This window comes from Colius striatus, chromosome 12, assembly GCF_028858725.1.
Source record: "Colius striatus isolate bColStr4 chromosome 12, bColStr4.1.hap1, whole genome shotgun sequence".
Taxonomy (NCBI): Eukaryota; Metazoa; Chordata; class Aves; order Coliiformes; family Coliidae; genus Colius; species Colius striatus.
Genome location: NC_084770.1, coordinates 20613721 through 20630710, shown reverse-complemented (window position 1 = coordinate 20630710; position 16990 = coordinate 20613721). Strand labels below are relative to the sequence as shown.

At 48.0% G+C, this 16990-nt stretch overlaps 1 protein-coding gene across 1 annotated transcript; it reads right to left on the bottom strand.

Moving 5' to 3' along the window:
• Window positions 1–6679: 6679 nt before the first annotated feature.
• On the bottom strand, window positions 6680–12695 carry SLITRK3 (SLIT and NTRK like family member 3). The gene is made up of 2 exons (XM_062005753.1): window positions 9650–12695; window positions 6680–6695 (listed from the first exon to the last, which is right to left on the bottom strand). The coding sequence occupies exon 1, from the start codon at window positions 12680–12682 to the stop codon at window positions 9857–9859; it is 2826 nt and encodes a 941-aa protein (XP_061861737.1). The 5' UTR covers window positions 12683–12695; the 3' UTR covers window positions 6680–6695; window positions 9650–9856.
• Between the last annotated feature and the right edge of the window lie 4295 nt (window positions 12696–16990).

Sequence of the window (16990 nt, the reverse complement as noted above, 5' to 3'; positions counted from 1 at the left end):
TCCTAACCCTAAATGGAAATCCATATATCACTGAGTCAAAGCAACCAGACTTCAGATAACTTACATCAGAGCAGGAAATTCATCTTTTCTTTTTTTCCTCTGTTCAGAAGCTGTTGAGCATTAGCTGGAACATTAACAGCAGTCAGAATAATTACTGCTGCAGCTATTTCACCAGCACAACTCCGTGCATAACAGAGATTTCCAAAGCACAGTCAACAACCACCAGCCTTTGCCTTTCAAACCAGCCCTGAGTCATTTTAACCACCGCTTTATTCCACAAATGTAGAACAGCTGTGGAGCAGCTAACAACTTAGAGTCCTCTGGAATACTAAAAACCTTCTAGACTTGTTCTCAACCACAAAGCAACACTCCTTTCTACATCGGAAAGACAACTTAAGACATTTGTGTCAATGTGCTATTAATGGAAGAAGCTTTTTGTTGGGTTTTAAAGAAAAGGAGACCCTGTTGAAATGTTATTTCTCATAGTTGCATGAATATTTATATAGAGAAATAGAAATTTATATAAATGTATACATATCTATAGATACACATATTATACATTGTAGGCCTATACATACATACATATATACACACAGTGCTATGTACACATACACAGATTTGTATATACATACATATAAATACATATATACACACAAATGCACACACAGCTTGCTTCTTTTTAGCCAGCTATAGTTATAAATTCTGCCTCCCCCACAGAGCCAAGATGATCTGGGTTGCCTCTGTTGAACTCCTTATGGTTGCCTTTCCATCCCGAATTAAATATAACGCTCGTTATCCTGCCATTCTGCTTCCTGAGAAACTTGGCAACCTTTCTGAATGACTTGAGCTGCAGCAATTTCTCCTGCATTGCCTCTGCTAACCTAATCTATCAGATGCAATATGCTGCTAAGTTTAAGTGTCCAAAATGTTAATTTGTCTGAGAAGTGCCTCCACTGACCTACATTGAGAATGCAGGTCTCAATATATCTGTTTTTAGCTTCATAATCAAAATTCCCGTATTTTTCATAACAGTCCAAAGCAAGCCATGTACCCAAATCTCCCAGAACTTTCCAGAAATTGACTTCCACACTTCAGTGTGCTAGCATATACATGTATACAATCAGATATATACACACAGTATATATGTATATACTCTACATACATAGTATCAGCATTTCCACTACATACATCGTATCAACGTTTCCACTACATACATCAGCCACCCTGTTCCAGTAGCAGAAGCTACTACTACTGAGTTAACAGCAACTAAGTTTAGCTGTTGCAAACAGAACATGTCCACTTTATCCCTGATGCATACCTGTTAGAGATCCACCTTATCAGTGTTTTGTGCTCTGAAGGCTTTAACAGACTTTGGCTGGCTTGTAGGGGTTGGCAAAGCACAAGGCATGTAATACCACCACGACTAACCTCGGCAGGCGGCTTACAAAGCTGAGTTACAGGTAGGCAATCCAGTCGATAGATCTTACAGAATGAAGTCTTGAGGTGCAAAACACCACTCTACAGAAAAACCCAACAAAGATAACCGTATTTTCAACTGCTCTCCATTTCATGCACCTGGGACAACGTGCAAACCTTTGAAAGCTGTGAAAACTTATTGTCAGTCAAATGAATATCTGGGCATGCAGATAGGGTAAACGCAGCGCTGGGAACACCAGCAATCTGGAAGCTGGTTGAAAACTTGGGCCAAATGCAGGGAAAATTAGATTCTGTGGAATATTTGTTTACCTGCTCTTAAAAGAGAGGTTTCAACAAGAATTGCATGTTGTTATTAACTGTCTCTAACCCTGGGAGACGCTTGACTTTTGGGTGCCATTTGCACTGTTAACCTCATCACAGCTCCCGCTCGTCACAACTTACCCCATCTCCCAGCAATGCCACTGTCATTCTTTTCATCAGCATCCCTGGCTGTAGTTTCATGCCCCCCTCAATGCTCATAGGAGGAATATATATAAATATATATGTATATGAATTGGATCTCTTACTTGTTTGGTTTAAAATTGAAGGGAAGAATGAAAGAGATTGAATGACGACTGACTCTTTGCCTTAATCAGTGCCTTGACTTATTCTCAGCAAGGGTTGCAGAACAAGGAGCCGATAGCTATGACTCGCCCTCTCTTTGAAGAAAACACTAACATAAACTAGATCTAAAAAATACCTTTACTTGCCATATCTCTTTGCTTGCCAATACTATCCACTTTCCAAAGCAGCCAGGTTTTTGGGTCACTGCAAGAAAACATAACAGAAGTGATGCCACAAGAAATGATGCTCTCTAATTAAGAAGAATGCATTAGCTATACATCTCTTTCAGCAGTGCTTTGATGAAGACCGATCAGATGTGCCTTGGCATGGTAGTTTAATAGCACCAGAGAAATTCTGCATGAGTTTTCCAAAGAACACTGAGACAAATTTTTAAACAGCAAGCACCCATTACTGACATCCCGGTTTTTTTTAGAGTTCATCTTTCACTGAAACACCTCAACATGATTTTTCCAAGTGCTCAGCACTCCTTTGCTCTCTATGCACACAGGACTGGCACCTCCAGTGGTACAGTACCTCAGGTACCTGATTGCTCAGAGTGAGAGCTAATGGTGCTGCAGATTAGCGAGTCACATCTGACCCTGTAATCTCACTAATGGGAATTTCTTACATTTTCCTTTGAGTCAGATTGTTCTGAGCACTCTCAGGAACGAGAGAACACAGCAGAGTGAACACATTTCAGCTTCAATCCTGAGTGGCAATTCTTTCACTCTTTTGAGCATAGCTCCTTCATTTGCCAAAGGAAAAAAAAGAAAGAATTAAAACTGAAAGTCCTGTTAAAAAGTATTTTTTAAGAGAATTGTCACACTATGATATTTTCCTCCCTCCAGAGAGATTCTCAATAAAATCAAATCGAACAATCATGAAAAAAAACAAATCAACCATTAATCAGCCTTGATTTGCAAAGCCAAAGTTCAGTGACAGACTTTGGTTCAAGGATTATTCAGATAGTAGACATTATATATATATATATATATAAATATATACACGTAATATCTTAGAGACCAAGTACAAAACCAAAGATGAGAAAACTCATCTCAGTTTAGGACAGTTACTTTTGTGACAGACTGACTACTTTAAACACTTATGGGCTGAAAAAATAGTAACAAATCCATTCCTACCATTCTTTAACGTGTAAACCAACTATTGTCTCCAGAAAAGCAAAGTAAAGCTGAGGAAAGCAGAGAGCAGGTAAAAAGCCTCACATTTTTCCATAAGCAGTATACCAATGCCACTTTAACATTTAGGGAAAGTCATCAACTTCAAGTGAGATGGTCCCTGCTGGATGAAGACTCCCAAACATTTCTTCTGCTTTTTTTAATTTGTTTGTTCTGGAATTACTGTTACAGGAGCTCTCACCAGCAATGGTGCCAGGTCCCATCCTCAGTAGGAGGGATGGCATTGCCAACAGAAGCAGCAGCATGTCTCAGGTCTATGCCAGTCCAGTAGCAATCTATCATAGTTCAGGAACTCTGGCTGGACGTTATTCAACCCCTACTGCAAAATCTCATCTCTGTAGAGAACCTCCCTTACTGGCACAGTGCTACAAGAACATGCCAAACTGCCATGCCATATGCCATGGACAGGAGTACTCCTCCACAGTTAGTGATATTTGTTCAAATTCCAAAACACAGAGAGATTCAACCCTTGGCTAACCTAAAATACTTCTTCAGAATTCATAGAATATGCAGGATATTCTTGAGAGATTTAGAAAATGCTAGTAGAAAAATAAAGATGTTAGAAAAGTTAAATGGACATTCAAGAATCAGTATATGACATAAGACTGAGTTATTAGCATTTTATATTGTGCTCTGCCCTCGATTATTATCTATTCTTTTTAAGGCACCCAACATCTTAGTATTGCATATACATACATCTTCATAATGTCTAAAAATAACCCCACACTGAAAATTAACATCCCTAACATCCAAAAACATCAAGACTGATGCAACATCCGCTCTACAGACACTACCCCATACGACTGTGGGACAAGGAGCTCCTACAGCAATGCCAGTTGCTCCATCCCTTTGAGCCTTCTCCCGACACTTTTCCACAAAAATAAACCAGCTGACACTGTTCTGAAAACCACCACAACACTGACCTGTTTAGCAGAGGAAATGTCACTACAGGGGAATGTTTCCAAATACTTTCACAGTGACCAATAGTAACCTGCAAGTTTCACCCCTGTAGCCTTTGTGGGAACACCATGTATACCAAAGCTAATGCTTTCAGCAGTAAACCCCCTAATTTCCCCAATAACCTAAACAAAAATGAATATAAATATATAATATAGCAAAAACAGGTATAAATATATCATTTAAAAAGTGGGGAACTATAAGGATCAAGCAAAAGATATTTTAAAAGCATTTTGTGATACACAGTTGTCAGTGTCTGATAATTTTCTTGCTTTTAAATAAAAAGATAATACTTCTCCAAATATTTTGCAACTGTTACATTAATCATCCCATTGGTCAATTGGTTACCTATGACATTAGGCCTAACTCTGGTACCAGTTTCCACATTTCTTGACTCTGCCGAGATGCTCATGTTTGTCTTCATATGAAAGTTCTTTTTTTTCAAGCAAAAAGCACTAGAGATTGTTTGGTGAATCTGGGAATGAGGTCAATCAGAAAAATTACTAAACTGATAGCAAATCTATTCCCTCTCTACTACTACTCATTTTTGTCCTGAAACAGTCACATGGAGTACTTGTCTTAAAGTACTTAAATCTGCTTAATATCTGTTGTAGTTTTCTGGGATCAGACTTTGCTCTTCATTCAAGTCTACTGACTGTAATGTTTCCTCACTGGCTTCAAGGAAGTAGAATTAAGCCTCTGGTTCACACCCACAGAAAGGTTTGTTCCAGGCACGTTCCACTTCTTCCACTAGCTCAAACGGGCTTCAAATTGAGGCATAGCTATGTTTGCTCAAACAAAACAGAAACGTCTAGAGAACTGGGGAATAAAAACAAAGAGATGTATTTTGACTCACATTAGAATTACAAGGTATTTTTAAAAAGCATGTTTTTTTACAAAGAGCTTCTGTTAATATGAAGAAGTTGTGACACTACATATTGGATGAATTTCTGTTTCTCCCATGGAAACGACTTCATGGTACTGCATAACCCATCCATAAATTCACTGTGAAACTCGGTTACGGGGAAGGTAGATTTAGAATTGAGACTTGGAAAACTCAGAAAACAGGAATATGCAATGCACAGCAGTCTCATTTCCAAGTGTACATAAATCCACATTGTAAAAGCAAATGACTTTGGAAGAAGTGCAATTCTGGAACAAGTTCACACCTAAGTGGCTGGAGCATTGCCAGGAGTCATACTCTTTGGTTGAGTAATGTAGCTAAGCAATGAACTTCCAGACTTAGGGCCAAATCCTACACACTCCTTTCACGTGAACATTTCTGTTACATTGAAAGCCAATTCATCATATCTTATTCGTGTCAAGAGCTCATCTGAAACAAGTACTTGAACAAAGGAGAAGGAGATAGCGCTCATGAATTCCTGCTTGCACGTGACAGTGATTCAGAAAGGTAGAACGCTGCTTATTGACATTTTGTAGAGACCTTTCTGTCCCGTTACTGTACAAATTTACAGCAGGGGACACACGTTGCCCATAACTGTACATTTTTAGCTTAAAACAAGACCAACTCTGATGACGTGCTCAATTTTGTCTAGAAAAGTCTCTGACAAAATCTTGAATTAGCACAGCTTAACTCACACGCACTGAATCTTGTAATAAATGACCTGTCCACAATATTCATCTAACTAGAGCAGCACAGGTCCTGGCTTGCTGTGATGTTCAGAGATGGATCACTTTCAGAAGTCAGATTATTATTCATACCATAAAAATGAACATCTTTCTCTCACTATAGATACAGTCAGGAGATCCACAACACAATTTCCAAATCCCAAACAAAGCTTTTAGCCCAGGTAAAATACTATGGTGACAGCAATGACAATACCCAGGAAATACAAAAGAGCACTGATAATTGAGCACCACTATTATCCTTTCTGTTTTCCCTCACGCAGTTGTTATTGGCTATGTCTGGGACTTACCTGGTCTCTTTTTTTTTTTTTTCTTTTCCACCTGTGGGAAGAATTTCAATACAGTCAAAAAGGGAATAAATCAAACACATGCTGAAAGATTTACTGCCAGGTTCTGAGCACCGCCACAAGCTGAACTGCTGAAGCCGATACCAGCTACTTGTTGTACGACAAGGAAATCAGCTACAAAAATATTTATTTATTTATTTAAAATAGTATCTCATCAAACAGCTCCAATGTAAATGCAGATCGTTTGACTTTATTTGATTCCTTCCCGATATCTTAATGCTACCAATAATACTGCTGATAATAATTATCATTAATACTCCCCATTAATTAGGAGTAACTCCAATTGAAGCGTATAAAGAGTCGCTCGTCACAGATCAGAGATGATGGATCCACTTTTGTTTCCTGCAGTGGAAAGTAATGCTGCCACCCACTCAGCCTCAGCTCAGCACAATGAAATAGCAAAACAGAAGTCATCATAACACACATTAGATATCACAGTTAAATACTGTCAACACTTCCGGAGCGAATCATCCCCAAATGATTCCAGTACACAAGGAAAGGAAGTTTCCTACACAAGGAAAGAAAAATAACGCAATGTAAGCCAAAAATTATCTCTTTTAATACAAAATACCATTCTCATAGAACAAAGTTATTTCCACTGAATAAATAGATTTCCTCACCATCCGTGGGTGACATTACTACCTATAGTTATGTTGAAATTCTCTTGCTTTTCTGCAGTTTAAAATATAAACATTATTTGCAACTGGCTTTACTATATTTGGATACAAGTATGAACACTTGGGGGTCTGATGACATTGCCGAAAGTATACAGCACCACTCTCACTAGGGGTTGGACTTTAACCTGATTTATATAGCTCCATGTATTATTTTGTATGTGGTCTTATCAATGTAATTATGATGATTATCGTAAGAAGGATGTGGCCTTTGCACTTCATGCTTATTACTTTTAACACTGACATGCTCTTCTACTGTCCATTAAGAAAAACCCAAACCAACAAATGGGCAAACCCCAACAGATGAGAGGTGAAGGCAGTAGTAAGATAAAGCACTATCAACTCAACGATAAAACACTATCAACTCAACAGAGAGATCTGGGAACTTGAAATGCATCATATTTTTACTGATATAATGGAGTTGATGCTAGATTTACACACATTTGGAGCTGCCCCTCCACCTCAAGATGTGTACAGCTACTGTCAAGGCTCAGGAGGTCATTTCTGTCGCACCCAGGTGCCGCTCAAAGAGAGACTGACATAAAAAGAAAAGCTTGCAACAAGCATCCTGGCTGAAGCTATAAATAACAACACTTGGGGTGAAAACAAGTATACATGGATTTAACTCCATTAAAACTGGAGGAAGCTGGGGGAAATCAAATTGTTTCCCAAGTGAAAGGAGGGATAGCTGGGTCTGAGGTGACCCACACTGCGTGCCACAACAGAGAGGTCACAGGGATTCTCAGTCCCTGACAACAGCCAAAAGTGCCCTAGGGGATACTTTTTGAACTCAGTGGGGGGAAAGAAAACAATTGCAATTTACCTGCATAAATTACCATTACAGCTCTTCCGTTCAGACCAATGATATTTATATATATTTGATATTTCTGTATAAAACTGTATTTGAAGGTCTTTAGAGCAGTGCCTCGGCCACACAAGCGCCCAGCTACGAGCATTCCCCTTCGAAGCCCCACTAGTCCTGCTGTAAGGCGCCCGGGGAGTACATTCTGAGGGACGGGCGGGGGCCGAGACAGGTCGGGAGCGGTGCCGGGGCGAGAGGGAGCACCGAGGGCTGTGGGGGCCGGGCCCCGCCAGTGCTGCGCCGCGCCGCCAGTGCTGGAGTTGCAGCGCCACCTGGCGTCCGCACGGAGCCATTGGCCGCCGCCGCCGCTTCTTCCCGCCCCGTCCCGTCCCGGGGCCGTCGAGCGGGACCATATCTTAGATACCAATGGGGCCAAGATACCAACCGGGACTGTCCCGGGAAGGTAAATCCGATCGTCTTTGGTCTCGCTCCCGTTTCAGCAGGGAGCAAACTGCCACGGCGGGGCAACGAAAGTGGCGCTGCCGCCCCGGGCGCGGGGAGTAGAGCCGATTGATAAACGTGTTTTAACTTTCCGCTCCCAGCCCCCTCTGGCTGCTCGCTTCGCATTGCCCGACAACACGAGGAGCATCCCCGGCAATGCCTCGCTCAGCTACAGGCAAAGGAGCCGATTCTCCTGCATCAAAAGCCACGCGAGGCCGCGCTCTTAATTTTGCTGCCTAATTTTACATCCAGGGGAACCGCCATCGGCACAAGTGCAACGTGGGAATACGGATTGTAAACCGGATTTTTTGAAGTCTCGGGTGGTATCTTGGCAAGAGAAACTGTACAAGGGTTTTTTTTCCCCGTCTGATAACATCACAGTGCATTGAACCGTTATTAATAAAATAGCTTTCAAGGTTAAGGTGGGGGAAGGAAATCTCAGTAGGGGGAAGCTGAAGTTTCAGGTTCAAGCTTTGTATTCCTATATATATATATATTGGGTGTATATATATATATATATATATGCATTTTTTTCAAAACGTTTTATTAGGAAAAGCTATACCAGACGCATCACTGTACAATGATTAAACATTACCTTTACAATTTATATTCACTTGAAATTACAGAATAAATATATGCACATTGTTGTACCTTTGTGTGTGTGTGTGTGTGTGCGTGTGCGTGTACGTGTGCATGAGAGAAAAACATTAAAAGTGCTTCCTACAAAGCTGTTAGTGATAGGTGCCCAATAGCGCTTTTTTTTTAATCCTCTTTTTTTTTTTTCCTCCTTTTTTCTGTTTATTTGCATGTTGCTTTCATTAGGAAAGTGAGGATGTCGTCCCAAAAAACCATGGATGGCGTCATGATGAAGTGTCATGAGCATCCCCTGGGTGTGTGCACCACGCGGTGACACCCTCGGGGCTGCCCGGCTCCGGGTACCATCCCCCGCCCTCCGGCCTCCCCGCCCCTGGAATTCCCCTCCGCGGCCAGCGAGGCTTCGCTCCCGCCCTGCGCGGTGCGGAGGGGCCGGGCTGTCGGCGGGGGTGGCGGTGGAGGTGAGTGTGCGTGCAAGGGAGGGAGAGAGACAAGAGTGAGACATTCGAGCAAGACCCTCCCCTCCCTTCCCTCTTGCAGTTTCCAGGCATGCAGCAAACTGCGCTCGTTTGCTTCTTTGCATTTTTTTTCTTTAAATAAATGTACAGAATCTGTGCCATGATGGGCTAAAAGAAAGCAAGCCACAAAATGCCATCTTCCCTCCCCCTCCCCTCCAAGGGAAAATCTAAAAGAAGTTTACTGCAACAGGAAAAAAAACAAAATCAGAACAAAACCCCAAAAATGAAAAACCGACAAACAACTCCAAACACAACAATAAAGAAAATAAAAGGGGGGAAAAAGTAAAAAAGAGAGACACACATAAAATTTACTTAATCAGGATCAATACAAAGATCCCCGATAATAATAATAATAATAATAATTATAATATACCTTAGACATGGCACAGTCAAAGTCTCAGATTCAGTATAAAAAATAATGATTGATTAACATCTGCTGGCAAAAGTCTGCGAAGGCACTTCATCGATTAATGATCTGAGAACGGCCCTTCCCCGCAGCGCGCACATCTGGCGGGGGAGAGCACACAGCTGTATCCTCTACTCGCATGCGGCGGTGCCGGGGCGGGCGGCGGGGCGGCGGTCAGAACCGGTACGTGGTCTTCTCCAGGACTTCGAGGTAATCCGGCTTGGTTTGGAGTTTGGCCCTTAACTCGAGGTATTCGCTTGGGGGAGTTTGGTGGTCTGAGAAGCCCTTGCCGGCCGCGAAGAGAAGGGTTTCTTTGAGCCTGGCGTCCTGCTGGAGGTCCGGGTATTGCATGCCAGGGGGGTGGACGTGCAGTTCCTTCAGCTTGGGCACTGTGCCGTACAGGCAGTCCACGAAGCCCACGGCGCAGGGCGGCGGGCGGTCGCGGTCCCGCGGGGCTCCTCCCGCCGCCGCCCCCCCGAGCCCGCCGCCGCCCGCCGCCAGCCCGCCGCCCGCGGGGTGCTGGGGGTGGACGGCGACGATGGTGTTGAGCTGCGAGCTGGACACGGCCAGGCTCCACTCCTGCTCCTTCTCCAGCAAGGTGCGGTAGTTGGTGCCCGGCTCCTGCGCGGTGGTGGCGGCGGCGGCGGCGTGGGCGAAGCGCTCGCCGCCGCCCCGCAGCAGCTCCGCCGCTTCCCCGCCGCCGCTGCCGCCCGCCGCCTCCTCCTCCTCCCGCGGCTTGTAGATGGGGTTGTTGCACATCTGGGTCACCGGGTGCGGGATGTAGTCGTAGACGTGGCCCACCGGGGGCGCCTTCTCCGGGGACCGCTCGCCCCCTCCGCCCCCGCCGCCGCCGCCGCCGCCGCCGCCACCGCCGCCCTCCTCGAAGAGCCGCGGGCAGCGCAACGGAACGCCGCCCAGGTCGGCCGCCTCCGGCCGCGGGCCGCGGAACGGCAGCTTCCGTCGGCGACGGCGCAGGACGAAGGCAAAAAGCCCGGCGGCCACCAGCACGGCGGAAAAGAAGAGCACGAGGAGGCTGAGGATGAGGACGGAGAGCGGGACGGCGGCGGCGGCCGGCGGCAGCTCGTAGGCGGCGGCACCGGTGGCGGCGGGAGGCGGAGGGGCGGCGGAGGGCGAGGCGGCGGCGGCGGGGCGCAGGGCGGCCGGGCAGAGGGCCGCCAGCTCCAGGGAGCGGAGGTCGCGGCGGGCCAGGTGCTCGGGGCTGGCGCACAGCACCTCACCCACCACGCTGACCGAGCTGAGAGCCTCCAGCCACTGCTTGAGGGGCACCAGCTCGCAGGTGCAGTCCCACGGGTTGAGCTTCAGGTCGATCTGGACGATGGCGTGGAGATGCTCCAGCACCCCGGCCACCGGCAGCGCCAAGAAATGGTTGTTGCGAAGGTTGAGGCGGGCCAGGGAGGTGCCGGCGAAGGCGTCGGTGGGCAGGGTGCGGAGCAGGTTGTCGTTTAGGAAGAGGAGCTTTAGGTTGGGCATGAGGCTGAAGGCCGCCGGCTGGATTTCCCTGATCAGGTTGTACTCGAAGTACAGGTAATGCAAACTCTGCAGGCCCCGGAACATGCCCGGGGTGAGCCGCTCGATGTCATTGCCGTTCAGATAGAGGCTCTTGAGATTGGGCAGGTTGATAAAAGCCCCGTCCTGCACGTAGGAGATCCGGTTGTTCCCCAGGTGTAAGAGATCCAAGGAAGAAAAATTCCAGAAATCGGAGCGGTAGATTTTCTGGATCAAATTCCCGCTCAGGTACAGCTTCTTGGCATTCAAAGGCCTGGGCAAGAGCTCGGAGATGTTGTGAAACCCTCGCTCCTTGCAGTTGACCGTCAGGCCCAGGTCATTGATGTGCAAACTGCAAGAGCACCCAGTAGGGCAGATGATGGGGATGGGGGGCCGGGTCTGGTAGGCAGCCACGGGCGGCTGGTTCGGCCCAGGGTACAGGCCGCGGGACGTCGGGGGAGGCCGAGGCGCCCTGGGCTGCTTGGTGGGTTTGGGCTGCTTGTTGGACGTTTTGTACTCAACAGAGGAAGCGGTGAAATGGAAGGAGGACAGCATGGAGGAAGGCTTCGTAGGCCACGCGTTCTCCTTGCTGGACGACAGCTGAGGGATACCCAGGCTGGCTTCCACCTCGGAGTCGGACAGCATGGGACAGAGCTTACTTCTTTTGATTTCCCGCAGGTCTTTTCCGTGGAAGTGGAAAGGGGTCTCGCAGGTGATGTCCCCTACCAGGGCGGTGTAGGGAATGCGCTCCAGCCAGCTCTTCAGCTGCACGATCTCACACGTACAGTTCCATGGGTTCTCCTCCAGCTGGATCTCCATCAGGCTCCTGCCAATATGGTCCAACATCCCGCGGTACGAAAGGACTTTTAGCCGGTTCCCGCGCAAGTCCAAGTGAGTTAAGGACACAGACTTAAATAAGTTGGTGGGAAGCATGGGGATAAGATTGTCATTTAGGATAAGGACCCTCAATTTACTTAGGTTTCGAAATGCCCCGCTTTCAATCCGTTTAATGACGTTGTAATCTGCCTGCAGATATTCCAGACTTTCCAAACCCAGGAAAGTGTCATTTCTGAAAATGTCCAATTTGTTTTCGTGCAAATACAACCTCTTCAGAACTCGGAGCCCATTAAAAGCCCCCGTCTGAATGTCCTGCAGTGCATTGTTCCCAAGGTTAATAGACACAGCATTGTTCAAGTGAAGAAAACTGTTAGTGTACAATTTCCTCATGGAATTCCTCTGCAGATAAAGTTTAAAAGGTCTCGACCATGACTCTGTTATCTGACTAATATTTATAAATCCCTTGTTGTCGCAATGTATATGGAAAAGGCTCTCCTTCACTTCACAGTAACATGGATCAAAGCAGGGCTCATCGAGTTCCTCCGAGTCCTCTATCAAGGGAATTGGTGTAGTCCATGCTAGAGCAATTGTGCTTAGAAGAATTATCCACAACATCCTTCCTTTATGAAGCGTCTCTGCTGTGGAAGGTTTCATCATTTGTTGATGTTTACAAAACTGCAATGGGAAGAAAAACGCAGATTTCAGTATTTCTGTCCCGCCCAGCTCCTTTCACCAAGCCCCTACCTGCTAGACTTGTGTTAGGCTCCTGGAAAGTTCAGCAATTGTTGGGCAGACGTTCACAACCAACTCTAGGGGTGTCAGATGGGCAAGCCTTGCCCTGATTTATACTTAAGAGATGTTAGAAGGTTTAATCACGCGATATCAGCCTTCCATAGCTGCCCCAACCCCCCTGCTCCCCCCTCCACTTTGGTAAATGCCACCTATAAAGAGGACAGCACATGCAGACCACACAGCAACGTGAGCGCACAGCTTGAACATGTTGGAGTCTTTACATGTTTTCCACCGTGGCACCAGCGTTCAGAACTATACATATTTCATACTTGTTTGCAATTTTAGCCTTGTAGCCATCAGAGCCTGCAGACTACAGGGGGAAATACCCAGTGTCGCACTACATCTTTCCTATGTGCAAACTCCCAAAGTTATTGAACCTGAGCCCTTCAAATCTCTCTCCCTCCCGCCTCGATATGTTCCATACATAAGTTCAAAGGAATGTGTTGCTGCTGTCCCTGGCAGAACGGTTCCCTTCAGATATCCCCACCATCTCTAGGAAATAGTAAATGGTTAACAACCCTGGTTTAAAAGAAAATCTCCCCCTTTCAAATGTGCTGATGAATTAATGCAACTGGTATATTATCAAACAAATACATTCCACATATTAGTCATTTTAGCTGATTAAAGCATTTAGAGATGATTAATCTTTCTAAAGCACATGCCCATGCGATCAGCAGATCTAAAGGGAAGTGACAGCTAAAGAGGCACCTAGGATTGAAATGCTCCAGCCTGCCTTGGATCAGGGTATTCTGCAACCCCAGGACCAAGCAGGAGACCCGGCTAAAAAGCTGAAAGTGGAAGAAAAATACCTTGACACTTACCAGCCGATCAGTTATCTATCCTACTATATACGTTTCCGAATGAAGACACCATTCTTCTCCAATCAGATGAAAATAATACTGTACTAATGAGATGCAGCTCCTTCAACATATGGTTTCACCCTTCTTTTCCCCAGATATTTTAAATGTATGGCACTGAGAAATGCTAAGGATGGTAATAATAACGGTGGTGATGCAGCCTTCACAGAAGCACTGAAATGCCCATTAGAATTATTCAGAGCGAACGTTGCTTTTAGTCTTAATCTTTCAATAGAAAAGGTCCTTTTTGCCTTCCTCGTGGAAGAACTAGAACATTTTGCCCCCCATCCACAAACTTAAGAGCAGAAAGATGCATTTAGGAGAGAGAAATGCCAGAAGAACAGAAATCCTTAGGATCAACTTGCAAATGAAACCCTCCCCTGTGGGAAAGAGGAGATGGTTGAAAGCATGAAAAGAGAAATACCCTCTGCAATTAAAACCAGCATCTAATTGGGAAGAAGGGAGAGAGAAGAGAGCTATATTGCAGTATCAGTCTCTCTGTCTCCTTTGCAAAATATTAGCCACTTAAGTTCTTTCTCTTCTGCAAGAGCTGTAATAAAAAATAATAATAATAATAATAAAAATGAAGAGGATGATGATATCTTCTTTTTAGAAGAGGGGGTGTCTTTGACCCTAGGCGGAAACAAAAGGATCCAGAAAGGTTGTACTTACCGGTTTGCAGGAGAGATTTTAGCACATCGTTACCCAAAAAAAAAAAAAGGAAGGGGAAAAAAAAAAGCTCGAGTTTAAAGATTGCTGGTTTCTCTCTGTCTCTCCCTCTCTGTGTGTCTCTCTCTCTCCCTCTCTCTCTACTCCTGCTGAAGCTGAGGCAAAAGGGAAAAAAAAAAAAAAGAAGGGAAAAAAAAAAAAGAGAGAAGCAAAGCCTGAGACGTGCTGGGAATGCAATGAGCCCCTCAATGATCTTCTTTAGGATGCAGAGCTGCTGTTTGGCACACTCAATGGAGGAGGGAGGAGAGGGGCTGCTGCAGGCTCCAGCGCCGCCGCCGCCGCCGCCGCCTTCCCCGGGCCCGGCAGCGCGGAGCGGGAGCGCTGGGGCGCGGCGGCGGAGCGGCTGCGCTCCCTCCGCGGGTGCGTGCGGGTGTGTGCGCGTGTGCGGCTCTGTGTATGTGTGTGTGTGTGTGTGGTGATGGTGGTGGTGCCCTGGATCAGGCTTTTCCGCGTCATGAAAATGAGCTTCAAGAAGGGGAACAAATGGAGGGGGCGCGCTCGGCACCAGGTCGGGGGCGCGCATTTGGGAAGCCCTGACTATTCATTTTTTTCTTGCCCTGCCTTTTTTTTTTTTTTTTGAAGAGGGAAGGAGGGGGTTGGTTGGCGGAGAGGAAGGGAAGTGGGAAACGAGCAGATGGGGGAGGAAAAAAAAACCCAAGAAGAATCAGAGAGGAAAAAGCCGCCGGGATGGGTCACAATTTGCACACCTCCCTCCTTTCTAAAAAAAAAAAAAAAAAGAAAAAAAAAAAAGGAAAAGAAAAAAGCCTAACTCTGGAGGAAATCAAAGATGCTCTGACTGCAAGCGCCAGCCGAGCTGCCGCGGCTGCGGCGAGCAGCCCAGAGGGCCCCGGAGAGAGGCGGCGGTGTCCCAGCCCGGCCGCCCCGGCTCCCCCCGCCGCGCACCCCTGCGCCGCCGCTGCCGCCACCGCCTCCTGCTCCTGTCCCCGTCTCTCTGTCTCCCTTCCCTTCTGTCCCGCTGCCGTGCCACGGTTCCAGCCTCGCAGCCTCTCCGGGATCCAGCAGCCTCCCTCCCGCCACGGAGGCAAAGCCAAAAAAACCTCGGGGGAGAGACCCGGCACCTTTCACATCCTTCCAGCCGGCGCGGCCGCCAGCGTGGAGTGTGCGCGGAGGCGCAGGGCCGCTCCCGCGGAGGTCAGCGCCTCCGGACAGTATCTGCTCGCCCCGGGAGCAGCAGGTAACGGAGCTGCGGGCGGAAGGCAGGGGGGTGGCCCGCGGGGGGGCGGAGGGTCCGCGGAGCGGAGCGGAGCGAGGCGGGAGGCTTTGCGTGGGTTCGCCCCGGGATGAAAGTTGGCGGACGAGATGCGCGCCGGGACGGAAGGGCTGCGGGCAGGGCAGTTTGGTGACCCCCGCGATGCCGCTGGCATCCCCGCCCTCCACACCCGTGCACACCCACGCATACCCAGGCCCCGCACACCCAGGCACATCCGTCCCCATCCGTCCCCCGGCACACAGCTCCATGCACGGCGAGCCGAGAAGCTGCGCGCCCCGCGGAACTCCCCGAGGCATCCCGCAGCAGCCGTCGCCCGTCCCTGCTCCCAGCTCTTAAACCCAAACTCCCCTTCCCGCATGCCACGGGTAGCTCGGCCGGGAGGAGACTTAACTGGAACCGTGTATCGGTAGCGAAAAAGTTGACTGGAAAAGCTGCAGGTGCGGGAGGGAGAGCCCGGGGGGCCCACGGGCTCCCACCTCCCCGACGGCTCTCTCCGCGGGCAGGGGCACTGCCTCCGCTCCCGCGGACATGCACCATCTTTCCCAGCCTCCGAAGCTCTCCTTCAGCAGTGCAATATGGACGCACCGCTCCCTCCTAATTAAATTGCTGCATCATTCATTTTCTGACGCGGGAGCAACATGGGGTACCAGCGGGCAACATGCACCTGACACCCCCCTTTAAAAACGGAAGGGGGGGGGGGTGGAGCGGAGAAAAAGGGCGAAAGGGGAAATTACGATACTTTGTTCTTGTCAGAAGCTCTCAGAGAGGCTTTAGCAGCAACTCAGAGAAACGACCTATGCACACTCCCCTCCTTGCACCCCTGTGTTTCGGGGAGGAGGGGCGTGGAGCCGAACTTCCGCCCCCCCAACCTCGGCTTGGCAGGGCCAGTGTGCGGGGGGTGAGGATGGGGGTGGGGGATGCAGCCATCCCGCCCTGACCTTGCACTGTCGCTTCACCCGGCCGGCAAGTTTCCGAAATGCCACCCAATAACGCTCGTCAGCCTTTCTCAGGGCTTCTGCCTTCGAGTTTTGCAGATGGGCTGAGGAAGAGAGGAAGGGATGGCAGCGGGAGTTTGGGGTGTGCTGGGAGGGAATGGCCCTTGAATGCAAATCAGCGAGCGCTGCAGGGCTCCTCGGGGCTGGCCGGAGCCCCGGCGGGTCCCCCACTGGCAGGCAGGCCCAGCTCCAGGTCCCAAGAACCCCCAGCCGCCTGTCAGCCGTGGGGCCCGGCACGGCCCGAGGGGCTGCACTGTCGGCCCGGCCGTGCCCTCGCCTCCTGCTTGGCTGTTGCACGGGGTATCCCCCGTGGGATGCCCTCGGAGGAGGGCTATCACCCCTCACCTCTTGCCAGCATCCT

Coding starts and splice junctions, on each gene's coding strand:
- SLITRK3 (XM_062005753.1), bottom strand. CDS start 12,682: ATGATGAAACCTTCCACAGCAGAGACGCTTCATAAAGGAAGGATGTTG.